The 23238-nt window shown below is 33.9% G+C and overlaps 2 protein-coding genes across 3 annotated transcripts; one reads left to right on the forward strand and one right to left on the reverse strand.

Moving 5' to 3' along the window:
• Positions 1-10329: 10329 nt before the first annotated feature.
• Positions 10330-11825, reverse strand: ARR4 (response regulator 4). Its single transcript, XM_018115041.2, has 5 exons — positions 11516-11825; positions 11332-11408; positions 11143-11220; positions 10980-11050; positions 10330-10861 (listed from the first exon to the last, which is right to left on the reverse strand). Exons 1-5 carry the CDS (start codon positions 11676-11678, stop codon positions 10537-10539), a joined length of 714 nt encoding a protein of 237 aa, XP_017970530.1. The 5' UTR covers positions 11679-11825; the 3' UTR covers positions 10330-10536.
• A 6288-nt stretch (positions 11826-18113) lies between these two features.
• On the forward strand, positions 18114-22717 carry LOC18609350 (zinc ion binding protein). Of its 2 annotated transcripts, XM_007044416.3 has the most exons (12): positions 18114-18302; positions 18395-18508; positions 18737-18855; positions 19421-19470; positions 19543-19643; positions 20119-20203; positions 20589-20697; positions 21102-21273; positions 21412-21483; positions 21649-21762; positions 21912-22375; positions 22498-22717. In XM_007044416.3, exons 1-11 carry the CDS (start codon positions 18201-18203, stop codon positions 22002-22004), a joined length of 1131 nt encoding a protein of 376 aa, XP_007044478.2. In that variant the 5' UTR covers positions 18114-18200; the 3' UTR covers positions 22005-22375; positions 22498-22717. The 2 variants fall into 2 exon arrangements, with proteins under 2 accessions (XP_007044478.2, XP_017970525.1); XM_018115036.2 differs by lacking the exon at positions 22498-22717 and having other exon boundaries at positions 21592-21762; positions 21912-21947.
• The last annotated feature ends 521 nt before the right edge of the window (positions 22718-23238 follow it).

Consider the following 23238-nt stretch of genomic DNA (forward strand, 5'->3'; position numbering starts at 1 on the left):
TCTTGCAAAATGAATCTAAACATCCATGTTGATAAAAGGAGACTCCATGTTTGACTATTACTCTTTTATTTATTATTAATTCTTTTTAAATAAAGATGGATAATAATAAAATAAGAGTTATTATTCAATAAGGAGTTTTATTTTATCAAGAACTCTAAATAATAATTAAAGAATTAAATTATTTATTTTTTAATTTTTATTTTGATAATTATGGAGCATGTTTGATGCTTCCATAACTCTGAATGGATGGTCAAGATTGATTCAAATGTGTTTCATTTTGATTAAACCTTTGAAGCAAGAGTTTTAATAAAAAGAGAAGAGATTGGAAGAAAATGAGAGAACGTACTTTTTCTTTAAAAAAAAAAAGTTTCAGCCATCTCTTCTCTTTTCCTCCTCCAAGCTTTTCCAAAGAAAAAAGAATAAAATCGGTTGCCATCTTGTAGCCTTGCATTCCACACCTTGTCCACTCAACGTTCAAGTTGAAAGTATTCTTGAAGAATAAGTGGTAAACTTATTTGGTCAAGAAATCATTCATTGGTGTGGTGGTGTCCGAAAATAAGAATCTCAAAATAAAGGTATGGTTTTTCTTACTTAATAGATTCTTATTTTATTTTTTGATGTGATTATATAGCTTGCAATAATAATAATGTGTGTTTTAACTTGTGTAATTGGATTGCTTGCTTCCTTTGTAAAAAGAATTTTTTTTTTGAAATCCATGTTTTACACAATCACATTAATTCACTAAGATCCTACTCCAACAGGTATCATTTGCCACATCTCAGATATCTCGTGGGTGAACCCCATTCAATGTGTTCTAAAGAAAGGAAGAATGATTGTGGTAGCTAACTCCAATAATGAACTTATCCCCACGAGGACGATGATTGGCTGGAAAGTGTGTATGGATTACTCGAAGCTCAACAAAGCTACAAGGAAAGATCATTTTCCTTTGCCATTTATTGATCAGATGCTAGACAGATTGGCTGGTAAGGAGTTTTAGGGTTTCTTGGATGGATATTCTAGGTACAATTAAATAGCAATAGGTCTTGATGATCAAGAAAAAGCTACCTTCACTTGCCCTTATGGCACTTTCACTTTTAGGAGGATGTCTTTCAGACTTTGCAATGCACCTGCTACTTTTCAAAGATGGATGATGGCAATCTTTTTAGATATAGTTGAAAAATACCTTGAGGTATTTATGGATGATTTTTCAGTGTTTTGGTAATAATTTTGATGAATGCCTTTTGAATCTTGTTAGGGTTTTTCGAAAGTGTGAAGAGATTAACTTAGTATTGAATTGAAAGAAATGTCACTTCATGGTACAAGAAGGCATTGTTCTAGGCCACAAGGTTTCAAGTAGAGGCTTAAAGGTGGACAAAGCAAAAATTGAAACAATTGAGCAACTTCCCCCGCTAACTTCAGTGAAAAGTATAAGAGGTTTCCTAAGACATGCTGGCTTTTATAGGAAGTTCATTAAAGAATTTTCAAAAATTTTCATACCTTTGTGCAACTTGTTGGAAAAAGGTGTTCGTTTTAAGTTTGATGATGCATGTCATGTTGCATTTTTAAAATTGAAAAAGAAATTGGTATCTGCACCTATCATTGTAGTCTCACACTGGAGTCTTCTTTTTGAGTTGATGTGTGATGCTAGTGACTATGCTGTAAGGGCAATGTTAGGCCAAAGGAAATCAAAGGTTTTTATTCTATTTATTATGCAAGCAAGACATTAACAAAAACTCAAATGCACTACACCACCACTAAAAAAGAACTGTTAACTGTTGTGTTTGCATTTAATAAGTTTCATTCTTATTTGGTTGGCATTAAAGCTATTATGTACACTAATCATTTTGCAATTGAGCATTTGATTGCTAAAAAAGATGCCAAGCCAAGGTTGATAAAATGGATCCTTTTGCTGCAAGAGTTTGACTTGGAAATTCGAGACAAAAAAGGCACAAAGAACCAAGTAACAGAGCATCTATCTGGACTGGAAAATGACAATCAATGTAACAATTTGACTTTAATTAATGAAACTTTTCTTGATGAGCAATTGTTGCACGTTGGTTAAAAGAAGTTGCTTTAGTATATTAATTATGTCCATTACATTGTGAGTAACCTTCTACCTCCTAATTGAAATTATAATTAGAAAAAGATATTTCTTCATGATGTTAAATTTTATGTTTGGGATGAACCTTTTTTATTTAAACAATGTGCAAAAAAAAATTCTAAAAAAGTGCATTATGGAGGAAAAAGTTGAAAGCATTTTGAAGCATTGCCACTTTTCAAATTATGGGGAACACTTTGGAAAGGATAAAACAACAACAAAAGTGCTTCAGTCAAGTTTTTATTAGCTAACTTTGTTTAAAGATGCTCATAATTTTACTTTACATTGTGATAGGTGTCAATGAGTAGGGATTATCTCAAGGAGACATGAAATGCCTTTCAACAATATCCTTGAAGTAGAGATCTTTGATGTATAGGGCATTGATTTCATGGGACCTTTCATCTCTTCATTCAACAATCAATATGTCCTTTTGGTTGTGGACTATGTATCAAAATGGGTAGAAGTTGCGACAATGCCTACAAATAATGCAAAGTTGGTGTTGAAGTTTTCGAGGAAGAACATTTTTACTAGATTTGGCACCCGACGAGCAATAATAATTGATAAAGGTAGTCATTTCTGCAACAAGTATTTTATTACAATTCTTACTAAATATGGAGTGATACATAAAGTTACAACTGCCTGTCATCCACAAACAAGTGAACAAGCTGAGGTTTCCAACTGTGAAGTCAAGAAGATTTTTGAGAAAGTTGTGTCCCCATCAAGAAAAGATTAGAAAAAAAGACTTGATGATGCGCTATGGGCATATAAGACTTTAATAGGTATGTCTCCTTATTAGTTAGTCTTTAGAAAGCCATGTCATCTCCTGAAGAGCTTGAACATAATGCTTATTAGGTAATCAATAAGTTCAATTTTGACTTGGAAGCAGCCTGTGAGAAACGATTACTTTGACCCAATGAAATGATGAATTTAGATTGGATGCATATGAATATGTCAAGATTTACAAAGAGAAAACTAAGAAATGGCATGATAGGAGAATTGTGGAGCACCGTTTTGAGCCAGGTCAACAAGTTTTATTGTTTAATTCTCAATTGAGGCTATTTTCAGGCAAGCTAAAATCAAGGTGTTTAGAACCTTTTCTTGTTTTAAGAGTGTTTCCTTACAGTGCATTGAAAGTTGTTGATGGTTTAACCAATGAGAAATTTAAGGTGAATGGGCAACTATTGAAGCACTGTTGGGGAGGTAATGTCGAGTGTCAACATTCCCCTATCAATCTTGTCGATCCCAAATGAGCTTGAAAAGAGTCCGATTAATGATTATAAAGAAAGCGCTTCTTAATAGGCAATCCAAGTTTTTTACACTCAATTTCCTTGTTTTAAGTTTTTCTTTATGATTTATTGTATGTTTGATCCCTGTTTCCTTCTTACTTTTAATGTTTAAGTAGGCAGTATTCTTTATTAAGTTTTTTTTTTCATTTTTGTAAGAGGAAAAAAGGCAACACAGAAAGTTTGGTGCTGCAACGCCAACTTTTTTGCACTGTAGTGCCAAATTATGGCTTACAAGGTGGACAAATCAGTAGGTTTGGTGCTGCAGCGCCAAAATGTGGAAGTATTATGTGAGAAACAGAAGGTTGCCAATCTTTTGGTGTCGCAACGCCAAAACATGCAACATTGCATTGTCAACAAACAAAAAGTTTGGTGCCGTAATGTTAATCTTTTTCTGTTGTAGTGTCGTTTAAAAAATAATAAAATAATAAAGACCAGGGTAGAAAGTTTGGCACTGCGGCCCCAAATTGAGGTCCCCTTCTCTATATAAATCTCTCTTTCCCTCTTTTTCTAATTTCAAACCCTAGCCCTAAATTTCTCAATATTCATTCATCCAAAAAAACAAAAATGTCTCCAGCCCAGTCATCAAATCCTTCAAAAACCACAAGTTTTTGCCATTTTAATCAAGTTTCAAGGATTTGCACCATCTCTTCTTCATCAAAGTGTAAAATTATTCAAGTGTCAAATATTTTGCATGAAATTTTATTCTTAAGGAACTTGACTATTCGAGAAGAATTGTGTTGTTGATTTTTGAATGGGTTATGCTAATTAATGGTTGGAATCACTTTATACTTTAAATTTCATTGAGATTTGTGGTGAATTGTGAGAACTGCACTGTTATCATTGCATAGTATCAATTTGCTGCATATTGGGAAAAATTAGTGATTTTTTGTTCTTTTATTGTTGTTGGTATAGATTTTGGAGAGAGTTAAGTTGTGGTGATTATTTGTCAAAATATTTGGTGTTTATTATGGGTTTGAAATATGTAGAAATGTAATTGTGATTTTTTTTTTAGAAAACCATAACACCCAAGAGAGCTAGACCTAGTAGCAATGGGTTTGATAGTACCTAATTTATGTCAACTAAGGTGTTTAAACACCATACTCAGTCCTTAGTTCAGAAGTCTTCGGTCCTCGAAAGAGGCATTGAGGTTCCCATGTCTAGGTTTAACTACATTTATGATATAATTGAGGAGAGAAAATAACAAGTCTTTTGTGCTCAACTTGAAACTGCAATTTTACCAATTGTTAGAGAATTTTATGCTAATGCTTTAGAGCATGAGAATGGTGTGGCATTTTATAGGGGAAAGAGAATGCCATTTGATAGCCACACCATTAATTGTTTCTACAATACAGCGGAAGTGGAGAATGACCAGTATGTCCAATATTTGAATAGTAATGTGGATGTTGAAGAAATCATCAATTTGCTTACTAACTTGGGCATTACTTGGAAACTATCAAGGGGAGTTCTGGCATCATTAAAGGCAAGTGTGTTAAAGAATGAAAATAAGATTTGGCACCATCTAATTGCTACCAAAATATTGTCGGTCAAGCATTTAAGTGATGTGACTAAGGATGGAGTAGTCTTTCTTTATGCCATCATGTCAGGTAAACCCATGAATATTGGTCAGTTGATTTTTAATAACATCATTCACACTGTTGGTTAAGTTAAAAAAAGACTATGGTACCCATCACTTATCACCACATTGTGCAAGTGGGAGTCTAATAGAGCAACAATGAAGAAATGCTACAATCGAAAACTCCATTGAATCCAGGAATTATTCAGAGATTTCAAGCTTCAAAATCAGCTGTTATTGGTCAAAGTTCATTTGCTCCACCAAGTCCTTCATCACATCGGCCAAACCTTTCCATTTCACAAAAGATGAAGCATTTTCAACACTGCATGGCAACCATGGAGAAAACATTTTGTGCTTGCGCTATACATTTGCAGATGGACATGATAAATTTCCCACCCATGACAAAGGATTCAACCTATGATGAGGATGAGGAGGAAGAGGAAAAAAGTGAATCATTCTAAAGGGGAGTTTTCCTTTCCTAACTTTTTTTAATAGTGGGGACAATGTTAGATTTAAGTTTGGGGGGAGTTTAAGTTTTAAACTCTGTTTTGTTTTTTACATTTCATGTTTTTAAGTTTTCAAGTTAGTTAAGTTGTTAATTTCCAATTAATTTTTTTTTAAGAAAATGTTGACTGTGAGAAGTTGCACCATTTCTTTTAATTTACTTATCTAATAAAGAAAATTAATTGTCTTATTATCTTGTGCTCTTAATAAGTGTGAATATTGTTTGAAAATTACATTGAACTTTGTTGTTAAGCACCATTGTAGAATGTGAATTTCCACCATGTTGAGCACATTCTTCTTGTTGTGAATAATTATGTATATTTAGAAAATGTTTATGTAAGTATGAATGTTTGAATAAATTCTTGAGTTTTAGAATTTGTTTTAATTTTTCTTGAGGTGAAATCCTAGGCTACCCTTAGTTAGGGAGATGACTTAGGCCATCTATGGATCGTTTGAGCTTTTTGAGCCTACCATGCTATATTTTGTCCTTAATTACCCTTTTTGAGCCTAATGTTTCCTTTTCTTGATAAAACACTTAGTAAATAGTCCTAGCCTATAAACAAATTTTCACTTCAACACTCATCACTCCTAAGCACATAGATCATTTTAAGATCGTAGTTAGGTTAAGTAATGAAGAAAAAGGTAGAAAAGGTGAAGTGGTGGAATATTCAAAATTTTATGAAAATATTCACTCCATTATCTACCATAAAAGAAATAAGTTTAAGGGTGTTAAATTGTGAATATATGAATTAAAAAATATATAGAATAAAGTGTTTGATGGATAAAAAAAAGTGAAGCAAAGGAAGAAAAAGGGTGATTAGAAGAAGTGAAGAATGAAGCTCATTATGGGTCCTAGATTAAGTATGTGCTTAGGGTGATTTAGGTCATATATTATCCTATATCCTATCTTAACCCTAGCCATACATTACGAACTTGATAAAGTCCTAAGGATCCTTGATTAAGTGTTAGTATATATTAATGGAAAGAGAAAGATGAAAAGTAAACATATGAAACTCTTGATTTGTTTAAATTCTTTGCATAAGCATAAACTTATCTAAATGACATAATTCTCATTGCAAGAAATTACACACACACACACACATACGAGATTCCATTTGAAAATGAGCTTGCAATTTAAGGATATGTAAATTTAAATAATACTTATACTTGTTTTGAGTTGAGGAAATAAGACAACTTACAAGGAATGAAAGTGATCATTGGATTGGTGCAACCGTTTTGTAGTTCAATGTTTTCGATTTTCATGTTCTTCTGTTGTTTTAAGTTTTACTCGAGGACTAGCAACATATTAAGTTTAGAGGTATGATAACTCTATTATATAAAGTTATCTTACACATATTTGGAACCTAAAATAGAGTTAAGTCCTTCAGTTTTTAAGTAATTTATAAGTAGTTTTATGTTTTCTTAATAATAGTTTTAATTATGTTATAAATTTTTCATTTTAAGCAATTTTAGTTTAATTTCTTGTTAAAAAAGTCTTAATTTCAGCCTCCATTGATTTAGTCTCTTATTGATAAAGGTGTGCAAGGAGATGGAGCTTAATTAAATGGCAATGGATGAATGCAATTTGATTTGAAGGGGTTGTTAAACATGTTACGGTGCTTCGAGCGTAACTTGAGCTAAAGAAGTCTGATCAAGGTGATTCTTGGACCATCAAAATGCTAAGAGGAAAAGCTACAACTTCCATGTTCATCACTCCACTAAGTTCTAATGAGATCAAGGTCAAAAATCACCTTAGAAGAAGAAAAACTGTTACAAACTCAAGACAGAAGGTTTGGCGCCACAGCCTCAAATCCTTCCACACGGCAATGCCAACCCAATCAGCCAAACAAGCTTCCAAAACTAAAGGTTTGGCACTGCAGCACCAACCTTTTGGCGTCGTAGTACCAAACGAGCCTTAGCACTATCGTAAACAATATGTTTAGCGCCGCAACGCTAACACAAATTTAATGACATTTCAGCCTTTGATTTTTTTATCAAATGGCTATGATAGAGGGTATAAAACATAACCTTTTGATTCAGAAAAAAAGGGTTGGAGGCAGAGAACTTTTTGGGAGAAAAAAGAAAGCTTTTTACAAAAAAGGAAAGGAAAGAAATCAAGGAAGATTGGATTCAAAAAAGCTACAGCAACTCATTTCTCATACTAGTTCTATTTCTCATACTAGTTCTCTTTCTCTCTCTACCTTTTATTGTAGAAATGATTTATTTTCTTAGAATATTGAACTTTACTGTAAATATGATGAGTTAAATATCTTTTTCTAAGATTGTAGTTGATCTCTTCATGTAGTTTAGAAATTTTAACTCTCTTTTACTTATTATTAATGGGTATTGCGTTGTTTATTTCAAATCTAAGCCTATTACCTCTAATTACTTGATCAACAATTAGACTGATTTGGATTTCTAAAAGTAACTTGACAATGGGAGTTTAAAATAGACCATACATTTGAATAGCATGTGTTCATTTCACTTAGAGATTAGGTGATTTGATTAGTATTTAGAATAGAATATTCTTAAATACCATATGTAGCCAAATTTAGAATAAAAGTTTAGTGAACCTAACTTAATTAATTTACATAGACATATAGAAAATTAATTACGATAGATATATTTACAATATCTTGACAAAGACTTGTAAATAAATTTGAACTCTAGATTAGCAACCAACCCATTGATATAAGTATAAAAAGAGAGATTAAATTCAAATGAAAGGTAGAGTAATTCCACAATCCTAGACTTTAATTCACTAATTCTCTAGCAATTTCTAACATTAATTCCCTAGTTCAGCTTTATTATTTTAAGTTTATTTTTTTATTAATTTTTAAATTAAATTTACTTAGATAAGATTAAAGTGCCTAATGTTATTATTTAGTAAGAAATTAGATACAATTTCTTGTGGAGACATACTTTACTTATTACTATATTGCTGGTGCGAGTCCTTACGTGTGTGTAAAATCAGCAACAATCTTCAAACTGACTTTTCCAAGCTCTAATGCCTTTGAGGACAGGTTCCACCTTCCAATGAGCTGAACCTCCTGCACCTTTCAAATCCTTTCACAAAATTCCAGAATCCGTATCCAAGATAACTTTCGTGAATTTCCAACTCTTTGCCAGACCAACATCTTCCCTTAAAGCCAATGCTCTTGCTAACAGACTGGAATCGGCTATCCCTTTCTTATTAAGCCCACCGAACCAGCTCTTTCTTATTCTGATGACAACCCTACTCCAGCTTCATTGGAGTTGTGAGAGTAAGCCCCAGTGCAATCAACCTTTACCCATCCATCTTCAGGTTCAGTCTTGATCTCTTTTTTGGAGGGCCTAGGCTGTTGCAGACATGTCCGCTGCAACATTGTTTTCAGAAATTGCTGTATTAGTACGACCCTCACATCGTTGCTTTCACACCTAGATGAGGATAGGCCACTCAACTGACATTTTATGGCGTGATATCAACATTAATAGGTCATCTTCAGTTGACATAGCCCACGGCCCACTCAAAAAGAACCACATGACTTATGGCGACAAAACCCTAAACTAATACTAATCCATTGTTTTTGGTGGCAAAGCTACAAAGTATTTTATTTTTTTCGCTTTTACTTAACTGACCAATTATACTTCTCAGTTAAAACATTTAGAAGAATGACAGAGGCGTCAGCTTCACCTTTAGAAAACAATTTGTCTGTATGCAATTTCTCCTATCAAGAGGAAAGAAATTTAAAGACTTTTGCCTATAATATTTTGACTGAGCTTTCAGGGCCAAATTTATAAGACGCGGAAAGTAATAGAACCAAACAAACAGCGGATATTCTTCATTATCATTTTTGCCTAGCCATATCCGGCACTCTAGTGTCTAGTGCTTGCGCCATGACCAGACATTGCATAATGACAATTTTAGCTAAAGAGAGAATCTTTAAAATGAAAAAGAAAAAAAAAATTGTGTGTGCGCGAGTGGACGGGGGGCGAGAGACGAATAAAACTTCAATTTGGGCCGGCTAGCAACAAAAAGGAAAGAAGACATGCAAGGCCGGCTGGCCGGGGCTGGTCTCTTGTTTGGGCCCTATAAGGGTCTTTAAACAGAACATTACGGCCCAGGCAGTGAGGCACAGATTAGTTTTTGGACACGCACGGGGATTATCTTGAGAATAGGAGTTTGTTGCCCTTTAGTTTTTCTGTTTTTAAATACTCAATAACATGTAAATTATTCTTCCAACATAATCTGAGGTCTATTAGCATGAGAATATAAGTTGTTTTTTTTTTTTTTTATCTTTCTAAATATATAAACTCAAGTGAACTGGAAATACTTGCATCCGAAAATTGGTTTGGACCTAAGTTAATTATTATTACATTTTTTTTTAAAACCTAGACAAAAATGGTGCCCATAAAACGCAGCCTTTATCTCTCCCATGCTAGAAGTCGTATGAACAATCAAAGTCTCACAACCAATCCAGACGTAGGGTCCAAGATCTTTCCAGTATCAGCTATGTCCAATTGTTGTATGGAAGTAACTGGGGATTAGGTCCCCCCTTGACAGCCGAGCATATGCAAGCGAAGTACCGCTCTCCGAGAGACAGCCAGACAACACTGGCAGTTCGCCACTCCTACCTAGCCCCTTGCTCAGGGAACATCTCCATCCGATTCCCAACACTCTCCCAAAGTCCTATCCCCTTCCAAATATTCCCCGCTCTCTCTAGCAGACAACAAGATCATGCCCTCCACCCTATCATATATCATATCACATTATTATTACTACCAGTATTTTTTTATTCAACTTCAAAATCCCCAGACCCATCTGAACTGGCCTCATTCGTATACAGAAGTAAAAAATAAAGAAATTAAAAAAAATAAGACAGATTAAGTTAATCAGAATTAGGATTCGTAACTCGATTTTGTCACGTTATAGATTAACAAAAAATAGAACCAATAAAAAAAAAAGCAAGAGGGCAAAATGGAGGGGAAGGACTTTGATTGATTGCACAGTGCAACAAAAACCGTTAAAATATAAACGGAGAATTGCAGGTCGGAGGAGGGTTTGGCGTGGGCTCCTGATAAAAATAACGTAATTTCTATTCAGAGCTTGTCATTTTGAGACGTCTGGTGGGAGAATCTAGTGATGAGGGAGAACATGGTGCTGATGCTGATAGAATTGACGGCGATGGGGATGGAGATTGTGATGATGGAGATGATGCTGGTGATGCCGGTGATGATGATAAAGTGGACGGTGGTGATGAGGAGAGATCACAGCTGTCTCTCAGCTTTCTCTTGTGGATTCCACCTCCTCTTTCTCCTTCACCCACTCTGAACTCTCTCGTCATGTAATCTTTTATACGTTTAACATCTGATAATTTCACCGGCTTCACTATGAAATCCTCTGCTCCTTCCTCTAAACATCTGTTCATCAAAATTCGAATAAACTCATCAATTAGTATAGATTACTCCATTCTCGACAGATATAAAATAAAACTTAGCCAATTTTCATTTATCTAAGACATGAAAAATATCAAAATACCTGTCAATTCGAGCTAAAACGTTCTCAGATGACATGATTACTACCGGGATTTCTCTAAAAGCAGAAGATTCCTGTTCAAAAATAAGAGATTTCCACATATAACATTAAGCCCAGTTCAAATACCATTGACAGAATTTCGAAAGAAAATGGGAAGGTTTCTAACCTTAATTTTTTTGAGCAATTCGTAGCCAGTCATTCCAGGCATGCAATAGTCAGTGATAATCAGATCAACCTTCAGACCCTGAATCATAAACAACAAAGCTCTGAATCAGCCAAACTCATCTTTAAAAAATTCACTGATATAATTTTGATATTGAGCTTAGTTTTGTAATTTGATTTCAATTATACTCACATCAAAACCATTACTGTTTTCCTCCTCATCCAATCCCAGAAATTGCAAAGCTCTCCTTCCACTATCCACTGCCGTCACTGCATCGATTCAAACCAAACCTCATTCAATTCAAATCCAAAGAAGAAAAACAAAATAGAGTAAAGAATATAACTACTTTGGAACAAATGGAAATTATGGAACCAACCTTTGCAAGAGGAAATTCTGAGCAACCTTTCAATGACTTTCCGATCAACGTGGCTATCATCGACGGCAAGAACGTGAACTTCCTCAGAATCAGACGGTGAAAGATCGAAGCCGTCAATCTTCTCCGTCCTCCTCCGCCATGTAACGGCTCCATTTCTGGCCATCTCAAGGTAATAAAAAAAAAAACCAGAAAGGAGCCAAATTTCTCTGTGAAACCTAAACTTGAAGGAAAGAAGAAAAAAAAAACCTTCGAGAAGAGAGAAGGAAGAAAACCCAAGTTCAACAATGGTAAATTTGTTGGCACGAGAGGCAAAAACAGGGTTCCCCTTGTTCTGTGGCCTTGCTTTTATACGCTGTAATGTAATGTCTATCTGTCTCTGTCTCTTTCCTTTTCAGTTTCTTGTTTTTACCCTTTTTTTTAATGTTTAAGTATTATTTTTATTATTTGTTTTTTCTCTGAAATCAAATCTTTCTCTCTCTAAGAAATCCCTACAATCTACTTTCTTTAATACAAAGGCTCAATAGTCGCTGGGATTCTGAAATCCACTTCGGTGCCCCGCCACTCCCAATCTCTTTCCAATATCTCGCTTTGAAGATCATTTTATCGTGGGAAGAGAGAAATTGGTCGAATCTCGGTGCCAGTGAATGGTCGGGATCGAGGAGGGAAGTTGACCGGAGGTCAATGGAGGACCGCGCCGTCAAATCCGTATAGGGAAATGACCGACACGGCTCCCGAACCGGCGGCATCAAAAACAGGTAAAAAAATTGTTTTTTTTTTAAACGGTGTTTCTGAAAGTGGATAGCATTGGAGAACCGCCATTTACTATTCCTGGATAATTTATGTTTTTAATTTAATTTTCACAATTATCACTCCCATTGCCTGTCTCACACTTGCCACCTAGTGTTCGGTCTTTTGTCTTTTTTTTTTAACTTGTTTTTACTTTTTCACTTTTTCTGGTCTTTTAAAGATACGTGCTGGCTTTTAACCGGATCAAGCGGCTGTCGATGATTGACATTCTTTTTTGATTTAAAAAGCTTCTGTTCATGGGTGCTTATGGTTTAAAATGAAAAATGAAAAAAGATTTTTTTTTTTAGAAAAAAGTCTGAGCTTTACATGATGCATTGAGTGGAGAATTGGGGATGATATCTTAACTGAGATTTAGTTATAAATGAAAATCAATGCATATCTGAAGATGTCATTAATAAGTTATCCGTTTGGTGGTCCGTGCATTGTGCTGTAATCACTACTTGAAGAATATCGATTTCAACTTTCAATTCTTAATGAATTTGATTATCCTACCCTCTGTTTTGAGCGCTGTTAATGAAGTGTACTTGCACTATTCAAAGGTTGAGATTTTTCTTAGTTTTCTTTTGCTTTATCATTTTTAGTTTTTCACTCCTAAAATTTACGAGACAAAGTTGATGTTATTATAATAATTATTTTAAATCACAAGAAAAGCTTGCGTTTTGTTTTCACTGACTTTGCTCCACCTAAGGCTAAGGCTAAGGCTAAGGCTCCATAAATTGAGATGGCAAATTAAAGTAATTTATTAATGCGTAAATGAAGAGGTATGGGATGGGGATTTGATATTCCAAACGAGAAAAGCAGGGAAAAAGAGAAGATATGGATTGGTGGGATAAGGACATGGATTGATGTCATCCATGGCATAAGGAACATTAAAAACGCAAAACGGGAAGGATCTGTATCGGAATTGAAATGGTTGCCAGATGCCAACACGACAAGAGAGAGAATGAGGAGATTTGGGAGTCCCAAAGAAATCTGGGAGTGGGGTCCAACAAAACTCCCCCTCCCTTTTTTTATGCTTGGACTTTTCCTACGTTTTCAAAACTTTCAGACACTGCACATCAAATCTTGGAGATCGCCTTGAATTGTCTTTCCAATGAGGATTCATCTCTCCATCTCATCTCGCCAGGTAAAGGGACAAAATAGTTTACCACTATGGGTAAATCTGTTCCCACAGGCGACGTGACGTTTTGTCATTCCAGTTTTTCACTTTTCCCTTTTTTTTTACCTCAAGCCGCCTTGTAACCCTGACTTAAAAAACACTAAAAGCGTGCGGTGCGCTGTGAAAAATGTGGGGTGAGTGCACACAGCTCTGATTTACCGAGAGGTAAATATATCGCGGCAACCCCCTCGAAAATTCTCCGCTTTTGCTTTCACAGGTACGTTGTCCCTCTTTCAATTTGCTATTTGCCATTCAATCACAACTCACAAGCACGTGCTAATGAGTAATTTTTCTCCTTTTTTTTTAATTATTTAAAAATAAATTAGTATCTCTTTCCTTTTAAGAGTTGAGAAATTGTTGCAGTATGAAATCATCCTTCTTTTGGTTTTGGTAGACATGCGTATCAGTAATTATTCTCTACAAATTGAGTGAGGTTGTTGAGATTTTACTTGATTGAATATGATATTGACTCATGCCCGAATTGATTTCACTCGATTTGCTGCCTTTAAAATTTTCAAAGACTTGTTTTTTTATTCTCATTTGATTCTAATAAAAAGATCCATATCACTAATTTTTTATAAGCCTATATCTCTAGCAAATATGATTTTGTAGCAGTTGGTGAAATTATGTTGTATCTTTATAGTTAACACTGTAATTGGGATTTGCAAGGCAAGTTTGTGAAATTAAAGTCTTCTTCTTATACCATCAGGAGCTGCGTATCCTATACCAAAACTCAAACTATATCCGAAAATGCAAAGTACATGCTACCAACATTCTTTCTACCTTTTTATAGGTCCTCGAATCACTTAATCTTTGCTAATCTCGTGGTATATCAAACAGGCATCCATACCTGAATTTGGATTAGATCATGGTGAATAAAGGGTCTCTAGCCTTTGAGGCTTTTGAGCAAGAATTATATGTTTAAATTGATTATACCATCCTCTTTATTATCTACACCCAAAAAAAAGGGTATACTTTGGACAAATCAAGTTAATTTGAGAGTTATTTTTGAATAGGGTAAGGACATAAAGCCAACTAGGCCGGCAGGTCTAGTGACGTTATCAAATTTTTTGCTGATATGAGCTGGTAGGCCACTTTTTTCGGCTTGGCTTAGAAAAGAAATCTCTCGAGTGTAGAATGGTTGGAGCAATTCACTCTCTCTCTCTTTTTCTTCATTTTTTTCTTCTCCAACACCAAAAACCTCTTAATTTATTGTACTTTCAAATGAATCAGCAACGACGACCCAAACCCAACCTCCAAACCCTTTAATGAAAGCACCCAAAGTACCGTCAAACATGAAGGTTGTTTCTTTCTCTTTTGCTGCGTATTCAAAAACTCATTTCACATGAACGCCATTTATAAAATCTTATGTAGTCTGTTAGTCTTCAATTTATAAAGAAAATTATAAAAAGATTTAACAGCAATTTCCAAATAAGTATAAAGAACTGGTTGACTTGTAATCATGAAAAGCAAAGCTAAACAAACCGAAGCTTGTCTCCAGGAAATATGATTACAATAAATATACTACTATATATCTATCTTCCTTTTAGTCAAACAGAATCTGAACTTGGGCCTTTAGGACCCACGAATTTTTATCGCCTCGTTTACTTTTTTAACTTGCTTAGCAAAGTAAACATGAGTGTGTGGGGTCCTTAATCCCCGACCATTGCGTCTTGACCGACTCTTTCAATAATTTTTTAATATTAACTTAGTTACCCTTTGTTTTACTAAAATTTAAAGCTATGGTTGTTAATTTCTGAGCTGAAGGCCTTTGGTCAACTAGTCTTTCACATTAATGTGTATATATATAATTATATACTTTTAGCGGCTTTACAAACCTTCTTTACATGAAATTTTGGTTGGTAGAAATAATGTTAACAACAATTTGAAATAAAAAAAAATGACTTTATTTACATTGCTAAAAATTATATGAAAAACACTAAATTGTTAGGAATTGTTCAGTTGAATTTATAAAATAAAGTCATCTTTAATTACATTAATTGATATTTTTATGGAGTTCCGGATAATAATATATTAAAAAAAGCTTTATACTATAATCATATTTTAAACTCGATATGTGCTTAATACTAACAAAATATGTATAAAGTATGAGAACCAAAATAAAAAAATGACCTTTTAAATTAGCACTTTCGACTTTTGGATGTATCTAAATTATTTTTGTGCCTTTTGTTTGGGTTCCGTAAAGGAGATATATAGCTCATACATGCGAGGATGGTGTAGGTCATGGCCGACCAACTGAACTTACTAAACCAATGGATCAGATCCCACATAAACATTTGAAGGTTCACAAAAGGAATCATAGACCTTAAGGTAGTGAAAAAGAAATAGAATGGAGCACTAATTAAGAGGTATAAATAATCTTTTCATAAACTTTGAAGGCCAGAAAGCAATGAGCGTGTGAACGATCCCTCTTATTTTTAGAAGATTTGGCATCTTCTTTTTCAAAATTGAGTGTGATTTGGGGGCATCTTTGTTTTCCTTCTTCTTCTCCCTGTTTCTTGAACTAGCCAAATTTTCTGAATAGGAGCCAAGGATCTTTTCTCCCTTTTACCGAACAAGTAATCAAGACCTCTTCCCTTCTTTTCAAACACTATCGCCCCTAAAACCGACTGAGGATATGGTATAATATTTAAAAGAGCATTGATGTCAATCAAGATCAGGAGTCATCAGATGCCTTGGCCTGGGATATCATTTTTACTTTGGAAATTTCCTATAAATTAAAACCATATCCTAGCTAGTTAATAAATATTTGGAAAATTTTATTGGGTGGCCGGCGAAATTCTCCCCAGATAATTTTGTCTCTTTCCTATTAGCCAATGAAATTCGGCCTTGGGAACTACTTTATGTTGCCAGATGTCAGGTTAGGTTTGATTTGATTCTTAGGAAGTGGTGGCGGAAATGAATCTTGCTACCAAAACCTCCATGTAATGATCTAAGGAAGCATAGAGAAGATTTGATCTTTTGCTTGTTGAGTCACCCCCCATAAAATGCTCACCTTAAATAACTCCAGATTTGATAAGTTTTTTTTACTACCAAGATTCATCACAATTTGGCCTTAATAGCTTTTGCTTTAATGGTTCAATAAATAAATAAATAAAACTTTGTTCTCAACGAAAATATCCTGCTTTTCTTTTTAATATATTTTTGACTAAGATAGGAAATTCAAAATTTCAATTTTTTAGATTCAAACAAATACAAGAAAAATAAAAAAAGGCATAATATTTAAAAAAATTCCTAAACTATTTTAAAAAATATAAATAAACTCTTATATTTTTATTACGTTCAATCAAGTTTTTATACTTTTATTTTGAACTAAATAAATTCTTATAACTAATTATTAACTTAGTCAAAATGTCTATTATTATTCTATGTCGTATGGCATTAACATGACATATTAATATGTTATAATTAATAATGATATGATTTGATGACATATCATAATTGATGATGATGTGATATACTAATTTGACATGATAACATACTTATATAACATTTTTTACTTACCATATTAATGTCATATCAGTATCATATGGATATAAAATCACAAGTATTATTTTGATTAATAACAATTACTTAATTATTAGTCATAAGGGTTAATTTGACATAAAATAATAGTATAAGGATTTGATTTAACGTAATAAAAGAATAAGAATTTATTTGAATTTTTTTAAATAATTTAAGCACTTAGTTGACCATTATGCCAAAAAAGAAATATAAATGACTAGAAACTTATTTCATGTTCTGCAGTGCTATGATATGATTAGTAAAATTCTACTTTTGCTTAAACAAAATGTTGTCCTTAATTAGGTGACTCAAAACTTAATTATCTAAACATTTAGTATTTGAATTATATATATTTATGTAATTTTTAATATTATAAATAATAAAAAATAAAAAATATTGAAAGGCACAATCATATTTTTTTATGGTGACAAAGTTATTAAATTTTCCTTTTTCATATATATTTTAAATTGCTTTCAATTTTGAAACTACAATCCAAAAAGTCAAACTTGAAAACCCTTCCCAAAAAACATAATATCTTCAAAAGTTCCTAAATTATTAAAAGTGTTTATATAAGTCTTTATTTTTCTATTACATTCAATCAAGTTCCTTTACTTTTATTTTAAGTTAAATAGACTTTTATGATTAACGGTTGATTAACTACAATTAGTCAAAATATTAGTTGTTATTTTATGTCCACGTTATATTAATGTGGAGAGTGAAAAATATACATGACTATGTAATTATGCTATATTAAAATATTACATAACCACTTACTGTTACATATTAACATGTCATATTAGCATCACGTGATATAAAATGACAAGTGATATTTTTATCAATTGATTATAAAAGCTTATTTATCTCAAAATAAAAATATATAAAAATTTATTTAAAAATTTTAAAATCATTTAAGAATTTTTTTAAATTTTATGAAAAAAAAAAACCACTATGGACACCTAAAAAATCAATGGCTTGCTAATTTCATAACACAGAAAACAAAAGGGCTGATTTTGACTGCGTCGATGGCAGTCCAAAATATTGGTAGGGTAAGGGGGGGCTTAATTATATTATTGGTTCATACTAGTTAGGACATGGGCTGCCTTTTAGGAAAGCCCAAAACGACAACCGTCTCTTAAAATTTAGGAGTCGACTTTCTGAAACTGGGAAAACTAGCAGAAAACAGCTAAAGCTTCCATGGAGTGCGCCGGGAAGGGGAGCGGAACTCGGTGCTTAGGCCCGCCCAGAAAACGATGCGGTCGCTGCGGAGCCGTTGCTTATTGCTCTGCTTCTCATCAGGTGCTTGAAAATATATATTTTCAGCTTATTATCTGCCAAGTTGTTATTTCTACTTTTGAGTTAATTTTTGTTTGGAATCCAATTGCCCCTAGATTTCGCACTGGAAGGAACATAGAGAAGAGTGCGATAGGCTGGAGCAGCAAATGAAACGCTTAGATTTGTTGAATGATTTTCCTTTCACGTTTTCTCAAGAAGCTACAGTTCAGGTAACTGCCCCTCTTGCTTCACTGGATATATGGTATTCAGGATAAGATTGCAGTAAATCAGCTTGAACAAGTCAAAGATTAGAGTAGCTCGATGGGCTAGTTTGAATGCTTTTCAAATCTCACAATGTATATATGCATGTTTACAACATAGTAAGGAAAATTGCAATTAAACTTTTATTAAACTTACAGGACTTAATTATATGCTTGTTTGGACTGTGGTTTTGGTAGATTAATGAAAAGCAGGAGAGCAGGTGCTCCTTCTTGAGCAAGAGGGGCATTCATCAAGTGGGAATGTGGATTTGTGAATGCTGTTGCGGGGCATCCATTACATCCTTCAATTATTCCAGGTTTCTCTCATCTCTTATGTTTATTGGTGATGATAGCCCTTGCCAAATCAAGAGTTTTACCCCCTGCTGTGAGTGTGAATAGAGTAGATATTCCCTAGAAGCTTCTTAGGGGATGGTTTTATCTCTGTTATTATTATTTCCTTGACATTAAATGTGTGGATCAGTTGGTGGATTGGGCTTTATTTGTAAGGAGAAAAACGTAATCAAGGCTAACTGAAATTAAAAGGCTACAGCTAACTTGGTGAAAGGTAAGACATCTCATATGTTTCTGTTCCTGAATGGTAGAGTTAGTGATCCGTTAGGGGGATATCAAGGTTAATGCAATTCATATAATTGATTATAGTATGAAAAGAGTGTTGTGTAAACAATAAAAGTGGTAGCAATTGGTGCATTTTACCTTTGTATCTTTTGGATTTTCTATAGAGTTTCCTTAGCTTTAATTTATATGAGAATTTATACATTTTAAATAACAGAAGTTTCTAATTAAGCCAGTTGGTAACTTATGGCAGTTCAGATTGAAAATTTTCGTCACTTTTTTTTTTGATTTTAGAAACTTTGTCTGCAGGCCTGAAAATAATACCTGGAATTTCTCAAGTATCCTGTGCCCATGTCGTGGTATCCCTTTTGCTTCTAGCTTTTGGTTCGGTTTAATGGATGTTTCTGGCATTTGACTGTGTGATAATGCAGGGCCGTCATCTCCAATAGCAAAATCTTTGTCCAGTTGGAAGGATTACTACGAATGGAGGTGCATACCGCTATGTTCACCTGTTGCTTTGCTTCTTCACTGGGTATGAGATGTGTGATGTGTTTTAAAATCAGTTCATAGTATAAACTTTTTAATTCTAATCATCAACTGGTGTTTATGGTACATCTTTTACTGCAATTTCTTTATCCTTGCACAGTGGAAATTGAGGATGATATTTCATTTCTGATTTATATCTTTCAACTTCTGAAGTGCTTTATACCTATGTATGAGTAATTACTAAGAAACAACTCTTAGCTGTTACTCCTACTCCTAATTTTGAGAGGGTTTTGTTCTATCTTCTGCTCTGATAAACTCTAAAAACAATTATTTTAATGACTAAAAGTTAGAAACTTGGTTAAAGGAAATCAATCAATCACTGAATTCAATTGCAAACTTCAGTAAATGCTATATTTTGTAGATAGCTACTAGCTAGCATAGACAGATATTCATTTGTCTCTCCTCTTACTTTGCCTCATATTGGCACTAATTATATATTTATTTGTTTATTTTTGTCTCAGCCCCTTACACTGTATCATGCCATACAAATTTCTGGATTAGGAAGCTTGACCTTTGAAGTTAGTAAACTGTGCATACACTATCTCGGTACGCTATGATTTTCAACTTTTAACTCTCCATGCATTGTAATTTGAAACTTTACCTCTTGTAGGATGTGTGTGCATGCCTTTAGGTGTTTGATTGGCTAGGGGGATAATGATCGTTAGATTCCCAACAACTTGCTGATGATTTTCAATGACGAGTAGATATTACAATTAATTGATAATGCATCAAAAAGAGTACTCCAATTTTTCAGGGCTGTCTATTTATTTTTTGTTGTTATTCTTTTTAATATATTCTGCTAGTGTTATATGTATGAAAAACTTTCGTTTACATTTATATAATACCAGTAACCTTCTTCATGGTTTCTTTCTATAGTCCTAGTTAGGTTTATCTAAATTTAAGGTTTTCTTTGTGATTTGTACTTTCCAAGGGCCTGAGAAAGAGCTCCTTCAACTTGCTGTCTTTGGAGAGTTGCGTGCACTCTTTCCTGGGGTTCATGTCCATATTGAGCTTATTGGACCTGCAGTACCACAGCATAGGTTGGTCTTACGCTTAAGTGTTTGTTGAACTTTTAAGTTTGGTTTCTCTGGGCTATAAGTGTAAGGCAAACTAGTTGGTTTGGGTGGGAATCAATTCAATTGTCTGCTTGCATTAGATTACAATTCATTATGTCTCTGATTAGTCTTAATTGTCATGATATCTAGGTTGACTTTGGGATTGATCAGGTTGCTTTGTTCTGATTTCCTGATCAGAAATAGGCTCTTTCTCTTTGAACTGTTTAAATTTTTCTCTTACAATTAATTTGAGCTAGCAGGGGCTGTTTTCGGAACTGATCTTTGGTCTTTTATTATTCTTCTAAATGTTCCAACTTTTGATGATTGATGGCTTAACTCAAACTTGTGCTGGGCATTTCTGAAGCTTCCTGTTTCAATTTGATGAATAGGGATGGTGATAAGGTTGATCTATACAGCTATGCTCATTGCATTGAGGAAGATTGCACCTGCAAATCTGAAAATGAGAGCACCAGCTGTGGTATAGGTACTCGTATATCTTCTGCTGTCACACTGCAGCTCCATAGAGGATTCTATCATGATCGTTTCAGAGATATATCTAAGGTTTCTGCTTCTTTCTCATACCTGTTTGTTACTTTGTCCTTTCCCCTTCTGTTCATTCAAAGCTTGTCATCTTGGGAATTTTCTCATCTGATTGGCTCAGCCCATTGCTGTTTCTTGTGAATATTTGTTCTGTGACAGAATTCCTTTCCCCATCTAGTTATTGCTCCGAATGCTGGCATTGCAGCTTATTCAAGTTGGTTACCAACTATAGTATGTCTTTGATATACCCCGAGTTTTTTTCACTTTATCATTCATGATGTTCGCTGCAAGTGTCCATTTATGTTTATAGTATAACACAAAGCTTTTAAGTTTATACAGTCCTTTCTGCTTGAGCATTTCGGAAAGTTTTTCCCATTTCTTTGATGAGCATTTCAGGAGCTAATGAAGGAGATAAATGTCCCTGTGGTATTTTCTGATTATTGTGAAGAAGCTTGTCATCTTGCAGCTTGCTGCATAAACGCTGTGACAAGCCAACCTCTCAGACTTCCTGTATGTTCACATCACTGCTTCTTCTCTCACTCTCCCCCTCCTAACATCCCCCTTCCATCGCCTCTTCCCATCTGCTTCTCCATATAGTTTCAAACATATTGTGGAGCTGTATTTGTTTAATATGAGGTATTGTTGCTTCTGTCCTGTAGATTCAGTTAAATCCATTTAGGCAGCCAATGGTGGTGGAAGACAGCGCCTTGATTCTTCCTTGCTATTCAAACTGCTTCCTTTTTGCTATGTGAAGAGATTTGCTCTTATTATACATTTATTCAATAGATTTCATTTTCTTAAGGCAAATATTTGCTGGTATTCAATAGATTTCATTTTCTTAAGGCAAATATTTGCTGGTCTTACGTCAAAGGAGAATGTAACCAAGGTACTCTTCCCCATCTAGTTTCAAACAAATTGTGGAGCTGTATTTGTTTAATTTGATTATTTGTATTGATGCTTTCAGTTAAATCCATTTAGGCAGCAATGGTGGTGGAAGCAGCACCTTGATTGTTCCTTGCTATTCAAACTGCTTCCTATTTGCTGTAGGAAATGATCTGCTCTCATTGTACATTTGTTCAATCGAATATTTGCAGGTCTTACAATAAAGGAGAATGTAACCAAGGTAATCTTGTACAATTTACCTTTTTTTTTTTTTGAAAATTGTACAATTTACTTTTCAAGGTTGATAGAACATCACATTTGCTGACAAAGTAGTATGGGATCACTCCTTTGGTGGTTCTGCAGGTGTAATAATGCCTGATCATGTGCCAGTTCTAGTGTGCAAATTATGATGAAGAGACTAGAGGTAATCCTTAATATTAATATGATTTTGCTAACGTTTAAAAATGTATGTATTATACAACAAAGGACACTGCCTGTTGCACTAAGTTAAGTCCATATGTTTTTCTTTTGCTGCATGAACAAGTCCCCACTAGTTCATCAAATCAATCTCAACTTGCTGCCATGTGTTGCCTACATGTTTATGCATCGTATGCACAAATTTGACAACCAAACAAGCAAAAAAAGAAAACAAGACAGCTTACTACCCAGATTTCGAAAAACAGTTTCAAAACAGTTTTTGAAAATTTTCTCAAAACATTTTTGCATTAAATCAAATATACAATTAATCTATACTGAAATCAATAGCAGTTAAACATAATTCTATTTTAAACAAGTTCAAAGGAGCCTATGATATCATCATCTGGAAATTTTATGCAATCGAATGACATATACAATGGAAAATTTAAAATTTCTCATTAACATGATAAACTTTTAGTTGTTTAATATTGACAATTCTAACTAATAGGAAGAAGATTGATACACCTTTATGCCTTAAATGCCAAAATCTCAAGGCCATAATACTTTGGGTATTGAAATCCTCTTGCCACCAAGATTGAGTTGTAGTAAATTGTAAGTTGTCCAAATGCCTAACCTCTAATGTTAATTTCTAATGGTAAATTACAAACTTTTGAGTCAATTCATGTT

The sequence above is a fragment of the Theobroma cacao genome, chromosome 2 (assembly GCF_053813885.1).
Source record: "Theobroma cacao isolate CCN51 chromosome 2, ASM5381388v1, whole genome shotgun sequence".
Taxonomy (NCBI): Eukaryota; Viridiplantae; Streptophyta; class Magnoliopsida; order Malvales; family Malvaceae; genus Theobroma; species Theobroma cacao.

Excerpts from the sequence above, each read along its gene's own strand:
- ARR4 (XM_018115041.2), bottom strand. The coding sequence starts at position 11,678 with ATGGCCAGAAATGGAGCCGTTACATGGCGGAGGAGGACGGAGAAGATT. Across the intron at positions 11,409-11,515 it reads CAGAATTTCCTCTTGCAAAG|TGACGGCAGTGGATAGTGGA; the intron begins GTTGGTTCCATA and ends GAATCGATGCAG. Across the intron at positions 11,051-11,142 it reads AATTGCTCAAAAAAATTAAG|GAATCTTCTGCTTTTAGAGA; the intron begins GTTAGAAACCTT and ends ATTTTTGAACAG.
- LOC18609350 (XM_007044416.3), top strand. The coding sequence starts at position 18,201 with ATGGAGTGCGCCGGGAAGGGGAGCGGAACTCGGTGCTTAGGCCCGCCC. Across the intron at positions 18,303-18,394 it reads ATTGCTCTGCTTCTCATCAG|ATTTCGCACTGGAAGGAACA; the intron begins GTGCTTGAAAAT and ends AATTGCCCCTAG. Across the intron at positions 20,698-21,101 it reads CCTGCAGTACCACAGCATAG|GGATGGTGATAAGGTTGATC; the intron begins GTTGGTCTTACG and ends TTTGATGAATAG.